Here is a 19036-nt window from a genome sequence, read left to right as displayed (position 1 = left end):
AGTTTGGGTTTTATTGTGGTTTGATTTTGTTTTATGTTATCAGTTTTTCTGGCCTGCTCCTATCACTTCTGTCACCATTCTTAATTCAGTTCACCTGCCAGCATTCTTTCACCTCTTAGTCACCACCCTGTCACACCCCTTCTCCAGTCACCATCCTATCAGCTTCAGTTTACTTCCAGTCACTTTCCTTCCCCTGATAAGCTCCACCCATGCCAGTAATTAGTTTCACTCCATTTACCTGCTCACTTCCTCCCTACTTATACCTGCCTCTGCCCCCTGCAATCCGCCACATCATTGTTTTTTCCATGGCCATGGGGTGAGTTTTGTCCAGCATTTCCTGTTCCCCATTATATGTTTCTTCTGCCTGATCTGACTACCTGCCTTTTTTTGCCTTGGACTGTTTATTTACCACTAGCCTTGTTTTTGTCCTGCCCTTCATTTTTGCCTGCCTGTTTTTCTTGGTTGCTGTTCACACCTGTTTTTAGAAATAAACCTTCTTAAAAACGTACCTCTTGTCCGGCTGAATACTGGGTCCATCTGTCCCCAGCCCTAATTTACTTGACAATTATAAAGTTATGAGTTCCTTATTTTTCACTAGACATGTTCCTCCAAAAGGTTATGCTGCTTAGCTGCATATTTAACCTTTGCAAACAGGCACATAAGAGGCGACGGATGAGAAGGGGAGGGGAAAGAAGGGGCCAGGATGCACCTGGAGTGGAGGTAGACAGGCATGACTTGTCTATAGACAGTAAACAACAACCCCCCGTCCCCCGTCCCCCCAGCATGAAACTTTGCTTATTGCTTCTTTAAAACTGAGCTGATCTGTGGCAAAAATCACCATGAAATACAATAAACGTAGTGATTTAATGTGTTTAAATGTGAATAATTGAAAAGCTGAGACTGATGGTTATTGTGAGGTTCTGTTATTTAATTACCTGGAACTGATCACAGAGAGCTCGGTCAGTTAACATTCAGATGTTGTATTTTTATTCACTCAGTGACATTTCTAAAACCTGTTGCTCTTCCTCCAAAGGATGGCGTGTAATCGCTGCTCTAGGGTTGCTCAGTGGAGCTTCTGTTGTGGCTTTATTCTCCATTTTCTGGTGTATGAAAACTCATCGCTACAGGTACGACTCTCAGCCAGCTTTATTGTCTTGTCAGCGGTGCTTTGTTTTGTCCTAATTCTTAAATCCTATATCTGTCACACAGGAAGCTTCAATCAGAGGAAAAACCTGAAGAACAGACCAGAAATCCTCAGTAAGGCTCTTATTTTTATTTAGAAGTGACACAGATGATAAATTCTTCTCCACTGTATATTTTTCTACAAGTTAACATTTTTTTACTTGCTTCTAATATTCCTAACATCACATTGACTCCACATAATGAGCACTTTAATACACTCAAACTTCCTGTTTGATATCTTTTGTTCATGTGTAATAAACGTTTCTAACCCAAACCATGTTTTTCTTTTAAGGACTGAAGAACAGCTGATGCCTAAACAGAAAACTGCGGAGGCGACATCTGTCTGGATTCAAATAGAATCTTGCAGAGCACATAGCTGGCCAGTTACATTCAGATATAAAAATATAGAACACAATGACGACAGTGTTTGTCAAAGTTTGATGCCGTTTCCAATGACACCAAGAACACATGATAAAGAAAGCTGTGGACCTGATTTTATAAAGCTTTCTAAAACAAAGACACGCGAGAAATCGTTGTAATATAATAACACAATTAACTTGCATTTGTCTATGAATATACTTTTTAACCATGTTTCTTTGTTTTTTATTTCACCACCTAGAAAGAAAAAAGAAATGTATAAAAAAAGATGGATTTCTGTGTGCTAGAAATTATGGTACTAATAAAAAAGAAGATATATTTTCTCTTTTTTGTTGGTGCAGGTTAATTGCCCCCTTTCGTTCTCAATATGACCACCGGGCGTCACGGTTTCTTTGTATCTATTTATTCTTAAAAATGACTGTGAATAATTTATTGAGTTTTTAGGCTCATAGATTATTTATTTATGAGGCTAAAAACGGGTAAATGGAAATTAGCCTGTTAACTAATCTGGTGCAAAATTCTATTCAATTCAATTATATTTATATAGTGCCAATTCATGAAACATGTCATCTCAAGGCACTTTACAAAGTCAAGTTCAATCATATTATACAGATTGGGTCAGATTATACAGATTGGTCAAAAAAAATATTTCTATATAAGGGAATCAGTTGATTGCATCAAAGTCCCTAAGCAGCATTCACTCCTGGAGAAGCGTAGAGCCACAGGGAGAGTCGTCTGCATTGTCCATGGCTTTGCTTCATGCTTGCTCATACTGAGCAAGCATGAAGCAACAGTGGGAAGATAAACTCCCCATTAACGGGAAGGAAAACCTCCGGCGGAACTGAGCTCAGTATGAACGGTCATCTGCCTTGACCGATTGGGGGTTAGAGAAGACAGAGCAGAGACACAACAAGAGAGACAAAAAAAGCACAGAAGCACACATTGATCCAGTAATCTGTTCTACATTAGATAGTAAATTTTTTTATTATTTTTTTTTACATTAGATGGTAATAGCGGGTGAGCTGTCTTCTCTGGAAGATGTCACATTTAACAGAACGTCAGACCAGGTGTACCTACTATGAAGAAAAAAAGAGAGAGAACAGAAAGTTACAAGCAGAAATGACGACACGCAATGCATAATTGAAGAACAGTAGAACTCTATAGAGAGAGAAAAATAGATCCTGATGTCCTCCAGTAGCCTAAGCCTATTGCAGCACAACCCCATAGGTAGGTCAGGGCAACATAAGCCACTCTAGTTATAAGCTTTGTCAAAAAGGAAAGTTTTAAGATTAGTCTTAAAAGTAGACAGGGTGTGTGATGGCTGAGCAGTCAAAGGAGTTACAGGCACAGGTTTAGCTTCAAAAGGGTCTTTTTGTTTATTGAACCCAAAACAAAGAACATGGGTCAATACTGAACAGGTTACAAAGTTGGGCCCATAAAAGAGGTCAAAGTAACAAAATTCAACTCAGGCTAACAAACAGAGCTACGAAAACAAACAGACCTTCTTAATGAGACAAAAGGGGAAACTTAAATACTGGCTGATCAGGCCACATGAAAAACAAAAGGGGGGGGACACACACAAAAACCTAACTATAACTAACAAAAGAAAATCCCATTCCCCCCTCTTGCTGATGAGTAGTGGTGTAAACCAATTTGCAATTCCACTAGGCTGACTCCACCCCTTCTTTGCCTCTGTTCTCCTGAAGGACTGGAGCAGCCAGCCCTGAGATGACTCAAAAACAAACAAAGGTTAAATCAAGCAGAACATAACAGTGTAAACTAAAATGTGCATACTCATTCCAGAATACAGTGTTACGCCTTTCCTTAAACCAAATTATTCTGTAAATTAAATCCTAAACTTAAAGAAATCCAAATATAAATATAATGAAAATGGCTGACCTATCGTGTGATTAAATATTACCGCATTTGGGTGGCTGTAGTTGCAGCCATCACACACTCCCCCTCTTCAAATCTCTTGCTGGGACAGCGAGAGAGACAGTCCGCGATGCAATTGTCCTTGCCAGGAATATGGTGGATGGTGAATCGAAACGGCTTGATTGCAAGGTATACCAGCGCGTAATCTTCCATTGGTATCTTTCATCTTCTCTATCCATTGCAGAGTTTTATGGTCAGTTTCTAAGGTGAACTCTCTTCCGAGAAGGTAGTACCTGAAGGAATCCAGGGCCCATTTGATGGCCAGTGCCTCTTTTTCAATAGTTGAATATCGCACCTCCCTCGGAAAAAGTTTGCGGCTAATAAAAGCCACTGGGTGGCGATCTCCAGGTGGTCCCTGCAACAGAACGCCACCCAAACCTCTCTCCGAGGCATCAGTCTGTAGAATAAAATGCCCTCCAAAATCAGGGCTATGAAGCACTGGACTCTTGCTGAGAGAGTATCGCAGATCCTGGAAAGCGGTCTTGGCCTCCTCCGTCCAAATGATCTTATGGGGGCTCCGGGAACCAGTGAGGTCTGTTAGTAGAGCAGCCCTGGCTGCAAAATGAGGGATAAAACGATGGTAGAATCCTGCCATACCCAAAAAAGATCTTAACTGCTTTCTAGTCTCAGGCAGCGGACAGAACTCTATAGCTGTAATTTTATTTATTTGAGGCTTTATCACTCCATTTCCTATCACAAACCCAAGGTACTCAATTTCAGCCTTGGCAATTGCACACTTGGCTGGATTAATGGTCAACCCTGCAGACTGGAGGCGCTCCAGCACCTTCTCCAGGTGTTTCAAGTGCTCTTCCCAGGTAGAACTGAAAATGACTATGTCATCAAGGTAGGCTGCAGCAAAACCAGACAGGTCAGACAGTACCTGATCCATCAATCGCTGGAATGTTGCCGGGGCACCATGTAATCCAAATGGCATGACTTTAAACTGGAACAGGCCCCAGGGGGTCCGGAAAGCAGTCAATTCTTTCGAATGTTCCGTCAAGGGTACCTGCCAATAACCCTTGCAGAGATCTATAGTTGTTAAATATCTGGCTTTCCCAAGCCGCTCAACCATGTCATCAATACGAGGCGTTGGATATGAGTCAAATTGTGTTATTCCATTCAGATACCTAAAATCAATGCAGAAGCGTAGGCTGCCGTCCGTCTTTGGCACCAGAACCACTGGGTGGCACCACTCACTCCTTGATGGTTCAATAATTCCAAGTGACAGCATCAGGTTAACTTCCTCTTTCAGTGAAACCAACAGACGCTCAGGTATTCTGTAACTCAGTCTTCTCACTGAAGCTCCATTTTTTAATACAATGTCATGTTGTACAAGTTCTGTTTTACCAGGGTTTGTGTACTTCCTGAATCAATGAGGGCCTTTAATTGCTTACCCTCAACTTCAATTAAGGTCGTCCTCAAGCCCAACGGTACTTTAGAATCCACGCTTTTTCTCGGCCCGAAACACATTTGTGTTATCTTTGTAGAGTTTTTCGGGCACATTGGTCTTGTGTGCCCTTCCATCCCACACAGATAACAAATCACTGTCTTGGTTGGGGCTCTTGATGGTGCATTCCATGGCTGGGTCTTTACAGGTTTACTCTCCCCTGCCTTTTGATAGTGGGGAACAGGGTTTGAAACCTCCCTCACTTTCCATGCTGTTTGATTCCATGGTTGTCCCTTTTTCCGTGCGGCCACAAACACATCAGCCAACTGTGCAGCTTCTGCAGCCGACGTTGGGTTATGTTCTTTTATCCATATCTGCAACTCAGGAGACAGCATTCTTAAGTATTGTTCCAAAATGATTATTTCACTGACCTCATGCACAGTTTTTTGTTTTGGCATCACCCACTTTCCGTATAACTCTTTCAGTCTTGCATACAGTTCTTTTGGAGTTTCATCCGCTTTTACTTCCAGTGATCGAAATCTCAATCTGTACGTCTCAGGATTGATGTCATATTTTTGAAGAACAGCTTCTTTAACTTTATCATACTCCAAAGAGTCCTCCATATCCATATGGACATACGCACCTCTTGCTTTACCGGTGAGTAGTGGAATCAGATAGAAAACCCAATCCACTCTTTTCCACCGGCAAACGAGAGCCATACGTTCAAATGTCGTCAAAAAATGTTCAATATCATCTTCATCTGTCAGTTTCTCAAGTCTGGGTTCATGATAGTGAAACTGACCTGAGGGAGCATACCTTTGCTCATTACTGCCACCTGGAAGACCATCATCTGCACCTGCTGCTGATTGCGATTCATCCATTTGAGGCCCAGAGGCAGGGGTGGTACGAGCTTGCACTTCCACCTGTAATAGCTGAAATTGGTGTCGTAGTGCTCTGAAGCGCTGGTCCTGCTGCTCGAACTCCTCTCTTCGTCTTGCTTCCTGGGCTTCCTGTTGGCCCACATGAGCACGAAGAATAGAAATCACTTCAGATATTGTTGGCTCCTTACCCTCATTACTTTCTACCCCTCCAGAGGCTCCACTTTCTTCTCCAACTTGCTCCTCCATTCCAACAGGCTAATTTTGAGGATCTCCTTTTGATCCTTTGGCACTCCTTCCTGTCCTGTGCATAGCTTGATAGAGGAGAGGGACTGAAAAATAAATAAACCTGTGCCTTTGACTGCAAAAATCCCACTCCTGACACCACTGTGATGGCTGAGCAGTCAAAGGAGTTACAGGCACAGGTTTAGCTTCAAACGGGTCTTTTTGTTTATTGAACCCAAAACAAAGAACATGGGTCAATACTGAACAGGTTACAAAGTTGGGCCCATAAAAGAGGTCAAAGTAACAAAATTCCACTCAGGCTAACAAACAGAGCTACGAAAACAAACAGACCTTCTTAATGAGACAAAAGGGGAAACTTAAATACTGGCTGATCAGGCCACATGAAAAACAAAAGGGGGGGGACACACACAAAAACCTAACTATAACTAACAAAAGAAAATCCCATTCCCCCCTCTTGCTGATGAGTAGTGGTGTAAACCAATTTGCAATGCGGTACCGCGCACGTGACGTCACCGTCTCAAGAGCAACGCCCCTTTTGCCGCTTAGGTAGGGCATACAGGAGAGAACGCATACAGGAGAGAACGCACGGATAACAGATATGACCGACTTTACAGCCGTTAAACTTTCCCAAGACGATGTCCCAGGCACACGGATTACTGGTCGCACTGTCGAAGAACACACCAACCTTCAGCTCAAACGATAGCTTGAGGTTCGAGGGCTTAAAAAGACCGGAAAACGGGCCGAGTTGATCGAACGGTAAGCTTTGTTTTTTTTTCCTGCGCGGCGATCATGGCAGCATCGGCCGTTTTTTTTTTGTTGTTGTTGTTTGCAATCACCGTCCAGGGATCGGTATATGTTTAATGTTTGTCTCATTTGAAATGTTTTTGAGTAAGCCTGGTAGCAGGCTATCATGTTAGCGCCTGCTACCATGATAACCTATATGCTGTCATGGTAGCAGGCGCTACTTTATTAACATGTCGGCCACCAAAATACTCTTACCTTGACTTGATGTCGCTGGAATTGGGTCAGGATGTTCTTCGGTTGGGCCCTTTCCTCCGACAAAATGCTTGCTACATATGTACTTGAATTTGGTAACTTTTTCCGGGTTGAACTGTTGTGTAGGCCGACCGCCCCGGTCCCAGCGTACACATTTCTCCTTGGCAGTCTTGAAGAAAACATCCTTCATATGCGGCCGATCAGCGTAACTCGAGTCGCTGTTGCACGTTCCATAGCAACAATGTTTAAAAACCATGGTCTTAGATTTGGAAAAAACAGTCGTTTACCGAGTAAAACCTAGGCTAACGCACGTCTCTTACAGCGAAACGACGGCGGAGTTTGCCCCACTGCGTACCACGTGATGTGACGTCATCGTGACGTTGTGTTTCTAAAAATAGCTCGCGCGCGGTACCGCATTCCACTAGGCTGACTCCACCCCTTCTTTGCCTCTGTTCTCCTGAAGGACTGGAGCAGCCAGCCCTGAGATGACTCAAAAACAAACAAAGGTTAAATCAAGCAGAACATAACAGTGTAAACTAAAATGTGCATACTCATTCCAGAATACAGTGTTACGCCTTTCCTTAAACCAAATTATTCTGTAAATTAAATCCTAAACTTAAAGAAATCCAAATATAAATATAATGAAAATGGCTGACCTATCGTGTGATTAAATATTACCGCATTTGGGTGGCTGTAGTTGCAGCCATCACAGTCCCTCTACCTAACAGTTATGTTGGTCTTAAATATAAAATCGTAATCCCAATGCTATAAACTGAAGTAAATGGTCATGATGTGACAAAGGGGTGTCAACACACATTGTATTCTAAATATATCAGTAGAGAAGCATTGCACTTCAGTGTGGTTTTCATAAATAATTTTGACACAAAAGACATAAGATTTTTAGAAGCTCTCTGTTTTTCCAGTGAACTGATGCTTTCCTGTTGTATCTCTAATATAACTACAATTAGGTTCTAAATAAAAACACTTCTATAGATGCTAATTAGTAACTGTCTCCAGAAAGAAAAGTGACAATCTTTAGGGTTCTTGTTGCCACTTGGTATCTTTGAAAAATCCTAAAACAGTTTCTGCTGAGTTATGGTAAATGGCTTGCACTTGTATAGCACTTTGTCAAGTCCGATGACCCCAAAGCGCTTTACACTACAGTCATTCACCCATTCACGCACACATTCACACCCTGAGCTGTTAGTAGCTCGCCACAAGCTGTAGATTTTTATTTTGTTTTTGTTTATTTAAATGTGGGTTGGATCCTTTGAGGGCTGGAAGCTGCCCACATACCTCATGACAACACCTACTAGAAGAGACTCACCTGTCTGGTTTGAGCACAACTAGACCAGCCGGAAGGACGGGAAGTATGGCTGAGTGTTAAATCACTGGAAAAATGCGACCCTCTTTTATAATCAGATGGCTTTTAATTAACACCATTCTGCAGACGGGTGAGAACTGATTTAGATTTACCTTGATGTTGTCTCACTTATTAATCAGTTTAGCTTAATAACTGGGGAGTTTATTTTCCTTGCTCAAAAACAAGAGTTTATTTTCCTCGTTCAAGTGAACGAGGCTCTGTTTAAAAAGTCGATGTCACCGGTATGTTACTATAAATAGCATAATCCGGGAATAAAAAGATAATTCCTTTTCTGACCCTTCTTCAGACAGGTGTTTATTGATTTGGGTTTATAGAACAAGGCGACTTTGTTTTCTCCTGCTTCTAAGCTTTCACTTTTGATACTTTTAAAAGTGATAGATTAAATTTCGAACAGGATTTACGGAGATGAGTATTTACACCACAGTACCTGGGTGCTGTCTTGATAGTTTAATAATAATTTTAGCTTGATATGGTAGTGTGTTTTATTATTACTCGCTCAGCAAGGAAACTAGGCTATGGATGACTTCATTCACGCCCTACGATAAACCGCATAATCCATGATGTAGAGGAAAAACAAGATTAGAATAATCCAGACCTGTTTTTAGACAATAATTAGCTTCCCTTTATGATGTAGTTATGATTAGATGTTGAATTGATTTGATACTTAGTCAGGTTCCAAAAGTGAAACAACTGTAGCATCACTTCCTGTATGAAAAAAATAAACTCAAAACATACTTTGGTACAAAGTTTCCTTTTAAAACTTTCTTTAAATTCAGAACAGCTGGAAATTGTTCCACTAGGATGAACCACACTTGTGGAAGTCCAAAGTCTGCTTCCTGATGCATTATTTTGTCAAAAGTATTCACTCATCTTGACTCGCAAAAGTTTTCAAACCTGGTCCTCAGGACCCACTTTTCTACACGTTTTAGATGTCTGTTCCAGGCAGCACACCTGATTGAAATGATTGCATTACCTCTTCAGCAGCCATTAGGCACTGCACAGATTTTTTTCATCAGCAATTTATTGAAATTAGGTGTATAGAGGTGAGGAAACACCTAAAACATGTAAGACAGTGGGTACCGAGGATCAAGACTGAAGTGACATCCTGGTTTTAATCCATGGGGTTCAGTATGACGTTGATCCACCCTTTGCAGCTAGTGTATTACCGCTTCAACCCTTCTGGAAAGGAGGTCCACAAGGTTCTGCAGTGATTATGGGAATTTTGGACCATTTATCCTGAAGCACATTTGTGAGGTCAGACACTGATGTTGGACAAGAAGGCTGGACTCTCAGTCTCCAATATAATTCATCCCACAGGTGTTCTATAACGTTAAGGTCAGGACTCTCTGCAGGCCATTCAAGTTCATCCACAAAAGAATCTCTCCTGCATGTCTCTTTGGACCTTACTGTTGTAATAATTATGTGTGAAGGGGACATGTCCCCCCTGCTTTTGAAAACTATCCGATTAGACCCCCTCATATTTACAAAAATATGACTTCCCCTTGTGCTGTTTCCTTCTCACCCTGAAATAATGTATTCTACTTCGATGACAGGAGATTACTATCCTACTAAAACTCCACTCTGTGTTTTCCCGGTTACCCACAACATCTCACTGTACCGCTGCATTCTCCAAGCATAAATAAACTGAATTGCAGCTGAAAACTGTCACTCCCAATGACATGTTAGAATCAGAAATACTTTATCACTAATGGGTTTGACACTAGTGATGGGCACCATGGGTCATTTGAGTGTACTGAATCACTAGAATCAGGACATTAAAATGAGTCGTCCAAATGATTCGATCACCAAATCATTAAGTTGCTATAACTACATTTTCACTCCTTCCATCACATTAGGCAATTATCATGCTATTCATAGAGCTTTAACTGCATTATGTTCCTGTACATTAAAAATAGGCAATATGCATGGCTTTAGTGACACTAGGTGTGCTATTTATATAACTTTACCAGCCTATATTGCTGGTGAAGATTCTCAGTCATCCAGGTCATGATCATTCCAAAAAAAAGTTAAACAAAACAACTGGACTTTTTTCCGAAGTTTGAAGACGTTTCGCTTCCCATCCAGAAAGCTTTCTCAATTCAAATGTCTGGAGTAGTGTGGAGCTCCAAGTTTTATATTATTGCCCAAAAAGGCCTTGTTTTGGCTTAGATAACATGCAAATTAAACCAAAACTGGTCCACCTCTTTGCAATGGGGAGTCGTTAGGGTTATCGTTGGCCTGGTTTACGGGGGGGATGTTTTGATCACCTGCATGGAGGTGAGGATTGAGGTGAAAATTGGCAGGAATCAACCCTACTGTGTTGTAAGTTTTTGAAAGTTGAAACCTAAGTCGTCCTCCTCTGTTTAAAGTTGTTTTTTCTCTCTTGATGTAAATGGCTTCCTTCACCCCTCTTTTGAACCATCTGTCTTCTTTGTCCAAAATGTGAACATTTTGGTCCTCAAAAGAATGTCCTTTGTCCTTTAGGTGTAGGTGGACAGCAGAGTCTTGTCCTGAGGAGGTAGCTCTCCTGTGTTGAGCCATGCGTCTGTGGAGAGGTTGTTTGGTTCCTCCAATATAAAGATCAGAACATTTCTCACTGCACTGAACTGCATACACCACTTCGCTCATCTTAGGTTTGGGGGTTTTGTCCTTGGGATGGACCAGCCTCTGTCTGAGGGTCCTGTTTGGTTTGAAATGTACTGGGATTTTGTGTTTGGAGAAAATCCGCTTAAGTTTTTCAAAGACTCCAAACACCAAATCCCCAAACATGCTCACCTGTTTGGTGAGCATGGAAGGAGATAGAAACCTTAACATTGAAGTGTATAGGAAACCCACTCACCCAGACCAATATGTTCTTTTTGACTCACACCACCCACTGGAGCACAAACTTTCTGTCATGAGAACCTGACAACACCGGGCCGACCATGTCCCAACTAAAACAGAAGAGAAGCACAAAGAACAGAAACACATCAAAGATGCCCTCCGAACCTGTGGGTACCCTAACTGGGCTTTTGTCAAATCAGCAAGAAAATCCAAAAGACCCGCTGCAGAACATAATGGTGAGAAGAATAAACGCAAAAACATCGTCATCCCATATGTTGCTGGAGTCTCTGAAAAACTCAAGAGGATTTTGAGGCGACAGGTGTGTGTGTTCCCTGTGGCAGGACAACATATCCCCTGCAAGAGGAAATGGATGAATGAATCCCTCTGGGCAGTGAGTGTTCAGAGTCACAAGTGCAACAGAACGTGGAAGTTCCTGTACCGACCAAGATGTGCGCTGACCTCCTCCTCAACTATACTAAGAAATTTATGAATCAGTCAATGAAATGATTCGGATCAGTTCTTTCACTCAAATGATTTGTTCTTTTGAACGACTCATTCAAGAACTACACAGCACTAGTCGACACACGGGGAGCGACAAATGACAGCAAATAATGGCTTCCATCGTCATGTCCCATAAAATATGGAATCGTCCCTTATTTGGTTAATGTTGCGTCCGTTTTGAAGCAATATGGGATGATTTGGTCTGTGTTTTTGTAAACTCTGACCAATTGCTGTCATTCGGTCTGAAGGGAAGGGATTGGTCAGAGTTTTGGTCCTGCCCAAGCCCTCTGTTCCTCAAGTTCTGGGGGTATCACCTTATCTATTGGTTATCCCACATGCCAACCATTCTGACATGCTCATGTATTACAAGTGTGCGTGTTCTTTCCTTGTTAGTTTTCGCTTGCTGGCTCCACAAGCGCACTTCTGGTGTTTATGTATTTGGTTAAATCAGAGTGGACTTGGGAGGGTTTTTTTCATGCAATCCCACCTGAGGAGTGGAAGAGCAGGTAAGACGATCTTGCAAATGTTAATTTATTCAACAAAGGTGTTTCTTACTTACAATCCAGAAAATTCAGACACTCTACCTTTAAGCAGGCTCCCTTGGTCTCACGTGCACTGAAGGTTGTCTAGAGAAGGACACTCTCCTTTCAATAACACTCCGAAGCCAAAACACTTGTAAAAATGAAGGCGTAATTTGGAAAAGGTAAATCACTGGCTGAGGAGCACCAGTGAGGACAAAATAGATACTTTAGCAGTCTATGAGCCAGGGCCAGATCTAAGCCCATAGATATAAAGGGGAAGATAGAGATGTTATGCTCTAGCAAATTTATGTTGTTGGTGATTTGTGTTCTCTTTGTAAAAATAGAGTAAACCGTGTGCAACATCCTAGAGATGGATTGCACTTTAGTTAGGCCTCTACCTCTACACCTGCCCAGCTTGGGTGTCCCATCTGAAGCCAACACTCATGCTGGTATAGCTCTTAAGGTCACAGAGGAAAAAAATGATGCAGAGACACACAGAGCTCTTTAAAGGCAACTGAGATCAGAGTGGGAAAGTAAAGTTTAAAACCGTTGCGTATTTATCCTCAAAGCAGCATACAGAACTAGAGGCTGATTGGGGTGTGTTTCAGGGGTCTTTCACACTCAGGTCACTAGTGTGAAAGTCAGTCTTTAATAACTGTGGGATAAAGAACCTGTTTGCTCTTGTGTGATTTAGAAATGCTTCCACTGCAGGACAGACCCTCCAGAAAAAAAAACAGGAAAGCATTACATGGTTGACAGAGCAAATGGAAGCTGTTCTTGCATTTCTTTTTGTTGTTATAATAAAAGTGTCAGTCCCTGAGATTTTGGCCATGTTTGTTGTGCTGCTTGACTTCATTGCCGCCCTTTAGGGCATTGTTTGCACACAGGCTTACCAAGAACTTTGGGCTTCCCTTCTTCGTTTGAAAAATATTTAGTACTGACACCATGCCAAATTAGTATTGTATCCAAATACAGGTCTTGAGTATCAATACTTTTCAGAGTATTGATACTTTTGACAACCCTACTGTGCACAGCCATGTTGAAAGAGGAATGGACCGTCTCCAAACTGTTCCCACAAAGTTGGGAGCATGAAGTTGTCAAATATCTTTTGCTCTGCTGAAGCATTCTAAGTTCCTTTCACTGGTGCTAAGGGGCCAAACCCAGCACATGAAACACAACCCCACACCAGAACCCTGGTCTCAATAAAGTGGGTAAGTAAAAAGATACTTCTAGTAATATAATGTTTCCTGGCTGATTGCTTTAGATTTTCCAATGATTGTCGCACAAGGAAGCAGTGTCTTTGTGGCGCTGTCTTGAATAAGCATACACAACTTTGCCTCCAGTTTCTTCAAATGTTGTGAATTAATAATCTGTCAGAACCTTACTAAATCATGACATCATCTTCCCAAAGATTAAAGAAATATTAATTTGGGTCAGTATGAAATTCTAGTTTTGACTTTAAACTGGACTCAGACCTTTAGAGGAGAAGGAACTAAAACCACCTGGTATAACATTAGCTGCATTTGTCCTTTCAATAAGGAGCTCCTGTTTGACACAGAATCAGCAGCATCCAGGTCATGGTTGTTTGGATTTCTGTTAGTAGAAACAATATTAGGCAGATTTCTACCAGAATCTGTGCTTAGGGGTGTTGGGCAGCAATTAGTTGGAAAATCCCTGTAAATATCTGATTCAAACTGCAAGAATGGTTTCCTCTTTCTATGCATTATATTTTGCTTGACCAAAATTAATCTCTAGCTTGTTGATGCATTTTTTTGCACCAGTTATATCTAAGAAGAGCATCTGACTGATCTACATTGTGAAACTGCGTCTTCCTGAAAGCTTCAACAGGAATTTATAAGCACACACAAGTATCTCTAACTTAATTTCTGTAAATATACTCCATGCAGGTCAGCTGGCTGTGATAGAAACAGAGGAGACTGTGTGGGCAGCAGTGGGAGGCCAAGCCTCTCTAAGCTGCCAGCTCTCTGGAGATAAAGAAGTCCTCCAGATCACCTGGCAGAAAGTCCTCCCTGGTGGAGAGATGTCCCTCGCCACTTACACCAAGAAATTTGGTCCTAAAGTGAGACCTGGTCTGGAGAAGAAGATGGACATTCAGTATGAAGATCTGCAGAGCTGCTCCATGGTGATCAGGAAGGTGACGGAGCAGGATGAAGGCTGCTATAGATGTTTGTTTAACACCTATCCTATGGGAGTCCTGATAGGCAGGACCTGCCTCAGACTCTATGGTGAGGACATGCTGTGGAGCACCACAACATCTCCAGGTGATGTTAACTCTACCTTATACTGAGGTAACAGGTGTTTAATATTATCTGGTTGTTCTCTGTCCAGAGCTGCATGGACCCGTCCTTGATGTCAGCAGATCAAGCTCTCCTGCAGGGTCAGTTGTGTCCTGTTCAGCCACAGGTCGACCTGCTCCCACTGTAACACTGACTGCTCCACAGCAGAACCTCAGCTTGTCCCTCTACAACACCACCAGGGTGAGCAACAGCAACGGTACCGTCACCGTCACCACCACAGCTCTGCTGTCAGCTTCCAGCAGCACACAGGTTGGATGTTCAGTGTCAGTTCTCTCTGCTGCTCCCAGAGAGCTGCTGCTCACCGTTCCTGGACCCTCACACACGTCTGATCATGGTGAGCAACTCTTTCAGAGACTCACATTTATAGACTGATGATCTGTTTTCTGATCTCTGAGGTTTTTTCTTCAGGTCTGGATGTAGAATCTGGTTCAACTTATACCGTTGTTAGTAAGTTCATGTTCAGGTTTCAGTGTTTATATTTATCCTGTTGAGTTGATCACATCAGCATTTGTTACTGTTTCCTCAAAGAACGGTGTTTGATCGCTGGACTGGTGCTCTGTGTTGCTGTTGCTGCTTTCATCCCTGTATTGTTCAGAAAAAAGGCTGAGAACAGGTACTTCTGCCACACAATGGATTGTTTTATCACCTCAACCTCTCAGTCAGTCGATGAATGTTTGTGTCTGATTTAATTGTTTCAATTATATTTTATTCATATTTATTAACAACAAGTTATTTCAAGGCATTTTACAAAGTCAGTTCTATCAAATCATTCAGACATATTGGTTTAAATATTTTCTCTCTAAGAAAACCCAGAAGTTTGGATGGAGTCCCTAAATCGCTGGATTCATGCCTGAAGGATCTTCTAGGAAAAAAGCAGAGTCCCTCAGACAATGCAGCAGTTTCTCACATCAAGCCTGCATGTGGCGACAGCGGAGAGGAAAACTTCCCTTTGACAAGAAGGTCTGATTTAAATATATTTGTTTTAATTTCATTTATCTAGCATTCATTCACAACATGTGATTTCAGGTCATTTTAATAAGTCAGTTCTATCAAATCATTCAGACATATTGGTTATAATATTTTCTCTCTAAGGAAACCCAGAAGATTGGATGAAGACCTTGACCCTCAGCAATTATCAGCCATAGATGAGCTTCTAGGGACATTGGAGAGTGGAGACACACACAGGGAGTCTGAAGATACACTGAACAAACCTCTGTAAGAGCCTTTTTATTTTGTTATTGCTCATTTACACTAACATCTATTCTGCTTTCTCTTGTTTTTTCACCCGTTTTTAAAAGTTAGTTTACATTTACTACCCAATTCTTTTTTATTTTAAACTCTGCAGATTTATTTACTCTTCAAGTTTGGAACATTTTAAATAATTAACTTGTCACAAAAGCTTCTTCAGATCTGACGTTTTAATCAGATTTATCTCACTTTGCTCCGTTTAACATAAAGATGTTCTCTCTTATTTTCAGAGTGGAGGAACTCCCAGTCGTAGCCATAACAATAAACTTCGACTACAATCCACCTCCTGCAGACGACACATCAGCTATAAAGAATAACCAGCAATAACCCTAACCCTAACAATAAACCTGACTGGAGATGACAGAAACGTCACCTCTGCTCCACCACCCACCACAACAACCTCCTGCAGACGACGCATCAGTTAAAAAGTTAAAGCAGCACTAAGATCTAACTGTGACCAGTTTATCCTTGATGAAAAAAAACTAACCCACCAGTCTGTGGAGGAAGAGATGAAGCAGTCAATACTGAGATCAAAGGTTAAAGGACAATAAATTATTTAGTTTTTAATGTGTTTTTTATGTATTCATGTTCGAAAGCACTTTAAATTATCTTAATGCAGAGTGAGCAATAAAAATAAACTTGCCTTGTGATAAAATAGTTTCTCATAATTTAAGTGTAATGCTGTTGGACACAGAACATTAATAGTTACAATATAGGTGTATAAATAATTACTCTGCTTTAACAAAACTAATGTCAATCCATACTGACCGACCAGGAAAACAAAGTTTTCTTGTGTTTTTACAATAACATTTTTTTTACAAGCCCAAGAAAAACAGAAACAAGTTGAGTAATTCCCTCACTGTGTTTGTGTGTTTAGCCGCTTTCCTTATTTATTCATTTTTATTGTATTTGTGTCGTAACACTGCATTCTATAATGTTTATTATTGTTGCCGTTATTATTAGTTGTAGCTAGAGGCCAGTTTCAGTGGTGGAGTTGATGCAGAGGGACAGAATAACGGCAGTCATAGGAGGAGGAGACAGATGAGGAGGGACAGGAGATAGAGAAGGTGACCGAGGAGGAGCAGGAACCACCTAGAAAACATTGGCAGGTACAGGAGCAGGGCTGGGTTGGTAAGAGGAGTTTATATTGGATCATATAAAACCTCCAAGGATTGCTGTCCAAACCACGACTTTTTGTTACATCTTCTACCTAATAGGCTGAAAAGGTCGATTAAATTCAGGCGTAGCTTGTATTTGAAGGTGTACCTATTGTTAATATTTGCTTTGATATAAGCTGCTTGTTTGGTAAACTTTCATAAAGTGTAAAGGAGTGTTTTTTGTTGTTGTTTTGCATATGTTGGTGGTGGGTTTCTTGCTGGGGAGTAATTCCAGGTAGAACCGCCACTGGCTGCAGACCACCATCTAACACAGTCCTGAAGCCTCACATACTGTGGTCTGTCAGCTTCCTCCTCAGCAGTGAAGGCTGGATGGTGTTTAAAGCACTGGAGACGTAAATAACATGACGGTCATGGTGCTCCCAGGATGGTCCTGGTCTTAAACAGCCTGAAGCCTGTAGATGACAGCGTCCTCCACCTCCATGTCTGGAAGATACACAAACTGAAGGAGGTCCAGATCAGAGCTCCTCAGGGATGAAGGTGTTTCTCTACAATCCATCGTCTACATGAGGTGAGAGGTGAGGACGACTGGCCTGAAGTGGTTTGGCTCCCTCTGGTGGTTGGTTTAGGGAACTGCATAAACGTCATGCATAAAGGAAGAAGGGAACTTCTCCCTTTATTTATCTTCAAAGTCAAATTAATCAAGACGAGGGGATGAAATGTTTCTCTGATCCTCCAGTCTGGTTTTTCACAGCTTAGACAAAGACGATAGACCAAGAAGGGAGTGATGGCCTGGTGGTTAGAGCATTGCACTTGTGTCCTGGAGGTTCTGGGTTTAACTCCCACAGGCTGCCACTCTGGGTCCATGAGCCAGACCCTAAACCCCAGATTGTTCCCTGGGCGCCACACAGTGGCAGCCCACTGCTCCCTGAGGGGATAGATTAAATGTAGAGAACACATTTCATTGGAACGTAAGTTGCAATAACCATAAAGATTATTATTATTGTTATTAAAGATAAATGCACTGACCTAAAGTGCATTGGGAACAGTATTCATTAAAAAGCCTTACTACTGTGCAATAATGACAATGTGCAATATTTACACACATATGTTTAACAATTTATATACCAAAATATTTTATTTCTGCAATGCAGGAGAAAAACTTTACCTCTTAATGTTTATACTGTATATATCTTTGATAATTTATATTTTAATATTTCTGCACTGTTTGCTGGTTTTAATCTCATTGTACATGAGTATAATGACAATTAAAGGAAGTCTTCTGATTCATAGCATGTCATCACCCTACAACCAGAAACTTCTTTACTGCCTAATTATGATGTGAAAGGAACAATATGCATGTTTATAAAGACTTATTTCACATAAAACTCTATAAAATGTGGAAAGCATTTGTTTTCAGCCCCTTAAAATCAATAAGCAAGTCAGTCTGGTTGTTTCCACCAGCCTTGCACATCTTTGCAAAATAGTCCAAACTAAATCAGATTAGATTAAGTCTTTCCACTAGCTGACTACAGATGCATGCCACACTTTTCAGATTTTCATTCGTGTTGGTCTTTCACATAAAATCCCAAAACAATACACTAAACTTAGTGGAAGTGATGTGACAAATACACATAAAATAAATCTATCACCAATAGAGCAGTAGTGCAATTATGTGTGTAAAAATTTATGTTTGAATAAATATATGAATAATGTGGTGAAAATAAATATGACTGAAAGATTAACTCCTATTTATTTCTCTTATAAAAGGCTAAATAACCCGAAACGTTGCTGTTAATTTTTGACTGTAACTTTACAAACGGTTTACCCTGTAGCATTTCTAAAAGACAGGGGTTGTTCTGGATTGGGTTATTGAGGCTGGGAAGCTTTCCACGTGACTCTTGATAACGCTGGTTCTGGTGGAGACACACCTGTCTGGTTTTAGCGCAGCTCCACAGCAGCAGGTGGGACAGGAAACATGAAGGCGAGCTGAAGCAGCGCAGAAATGCCAAGCGCTGTCATAATCATATGGCTTTTATTGAACACCTTCCTTCAGACAGGTGAGAGCTGGTTTGGTTTCTCCTTGCTAAAGAACAAGACTTTGTTTCAACAATAATGGGCAAA

General features: G+C 41.3%; 3 protein-coding genes across 3 annotated transcripts in view; all 3 read left to right on the top strand.

Annotated features, from left to right (window-relative positions):
- The window catches only part of LOC105921727 (OX-2 membrane glycoprotein-like), a 95658-nt gene extending 79519 nt beyond the window's left edge, over positions 1-16139 (top strand). Inside the window, exons 5-7 of the mRNA XM_036127895.1 lie at positions 15354-15509; positions 15642-15764; positions 16028-16139. Of these exons, the coding sequence (XP_035983788.1) occupies positions 15354-15509; positions 15642-15764; positions 16028-16124 (376 nt within the window). The 3' untranslated portion in view covers positions 16125-16139. The remainder of the gene's footprint in view (positions 1-15353; positions 15510-15641; positions 15765-16027) is intronic.
- Positions 1-19036, top strand: part of LOC118557706 (OX-2 membrane glycoprotein-like) — a 55535-nt gene that overhangs the window by 11762 nt on the left and 24737 nt on the right. The window lies entirely within an intron of this gene.
- LOC118557708 (OX-2 membrane glycoprotein-like) lies at positions 8373-15055 on the top strand. The gene is made up of 4 exons (XM_036127914.1): positions 8373-8456; positions 14139-14477; positions 14581-14883; positions 14958-15055. The coding sequence occupies exons 1-4, from the start codon at positions 8402-8404 to the stop codon at positions 15038-15040; spliced, it is 780 nt and encodes a 259-aa protein (XP_035983807.1). The 5' UTR covers positions 8373-8401; the 3' UTR covers positions 15041-15055.

The sequence above is a fragment of the Fundulus heteroclitus genome, chromosome 24 (assembly GCF_011125445.2).
Source record: "Fundulus heteroclitus isolate FHET01 chromosome 24, MU-UCD_Fhet_4.1, whole genome shotgun sequence".
Taxonomy (NCBI): Eukaryota; Metazoa; Chordata; class Actinopteri; order Cyprinodontiformes; family Fundulidae; genus Fundulus; species Fundulus heteroclitus.
The sequence above is the reverse complement of the archived record's forward strand: the minus strand, read 5'-3'. Positions and strand labels throughout refer to the sequence as shown.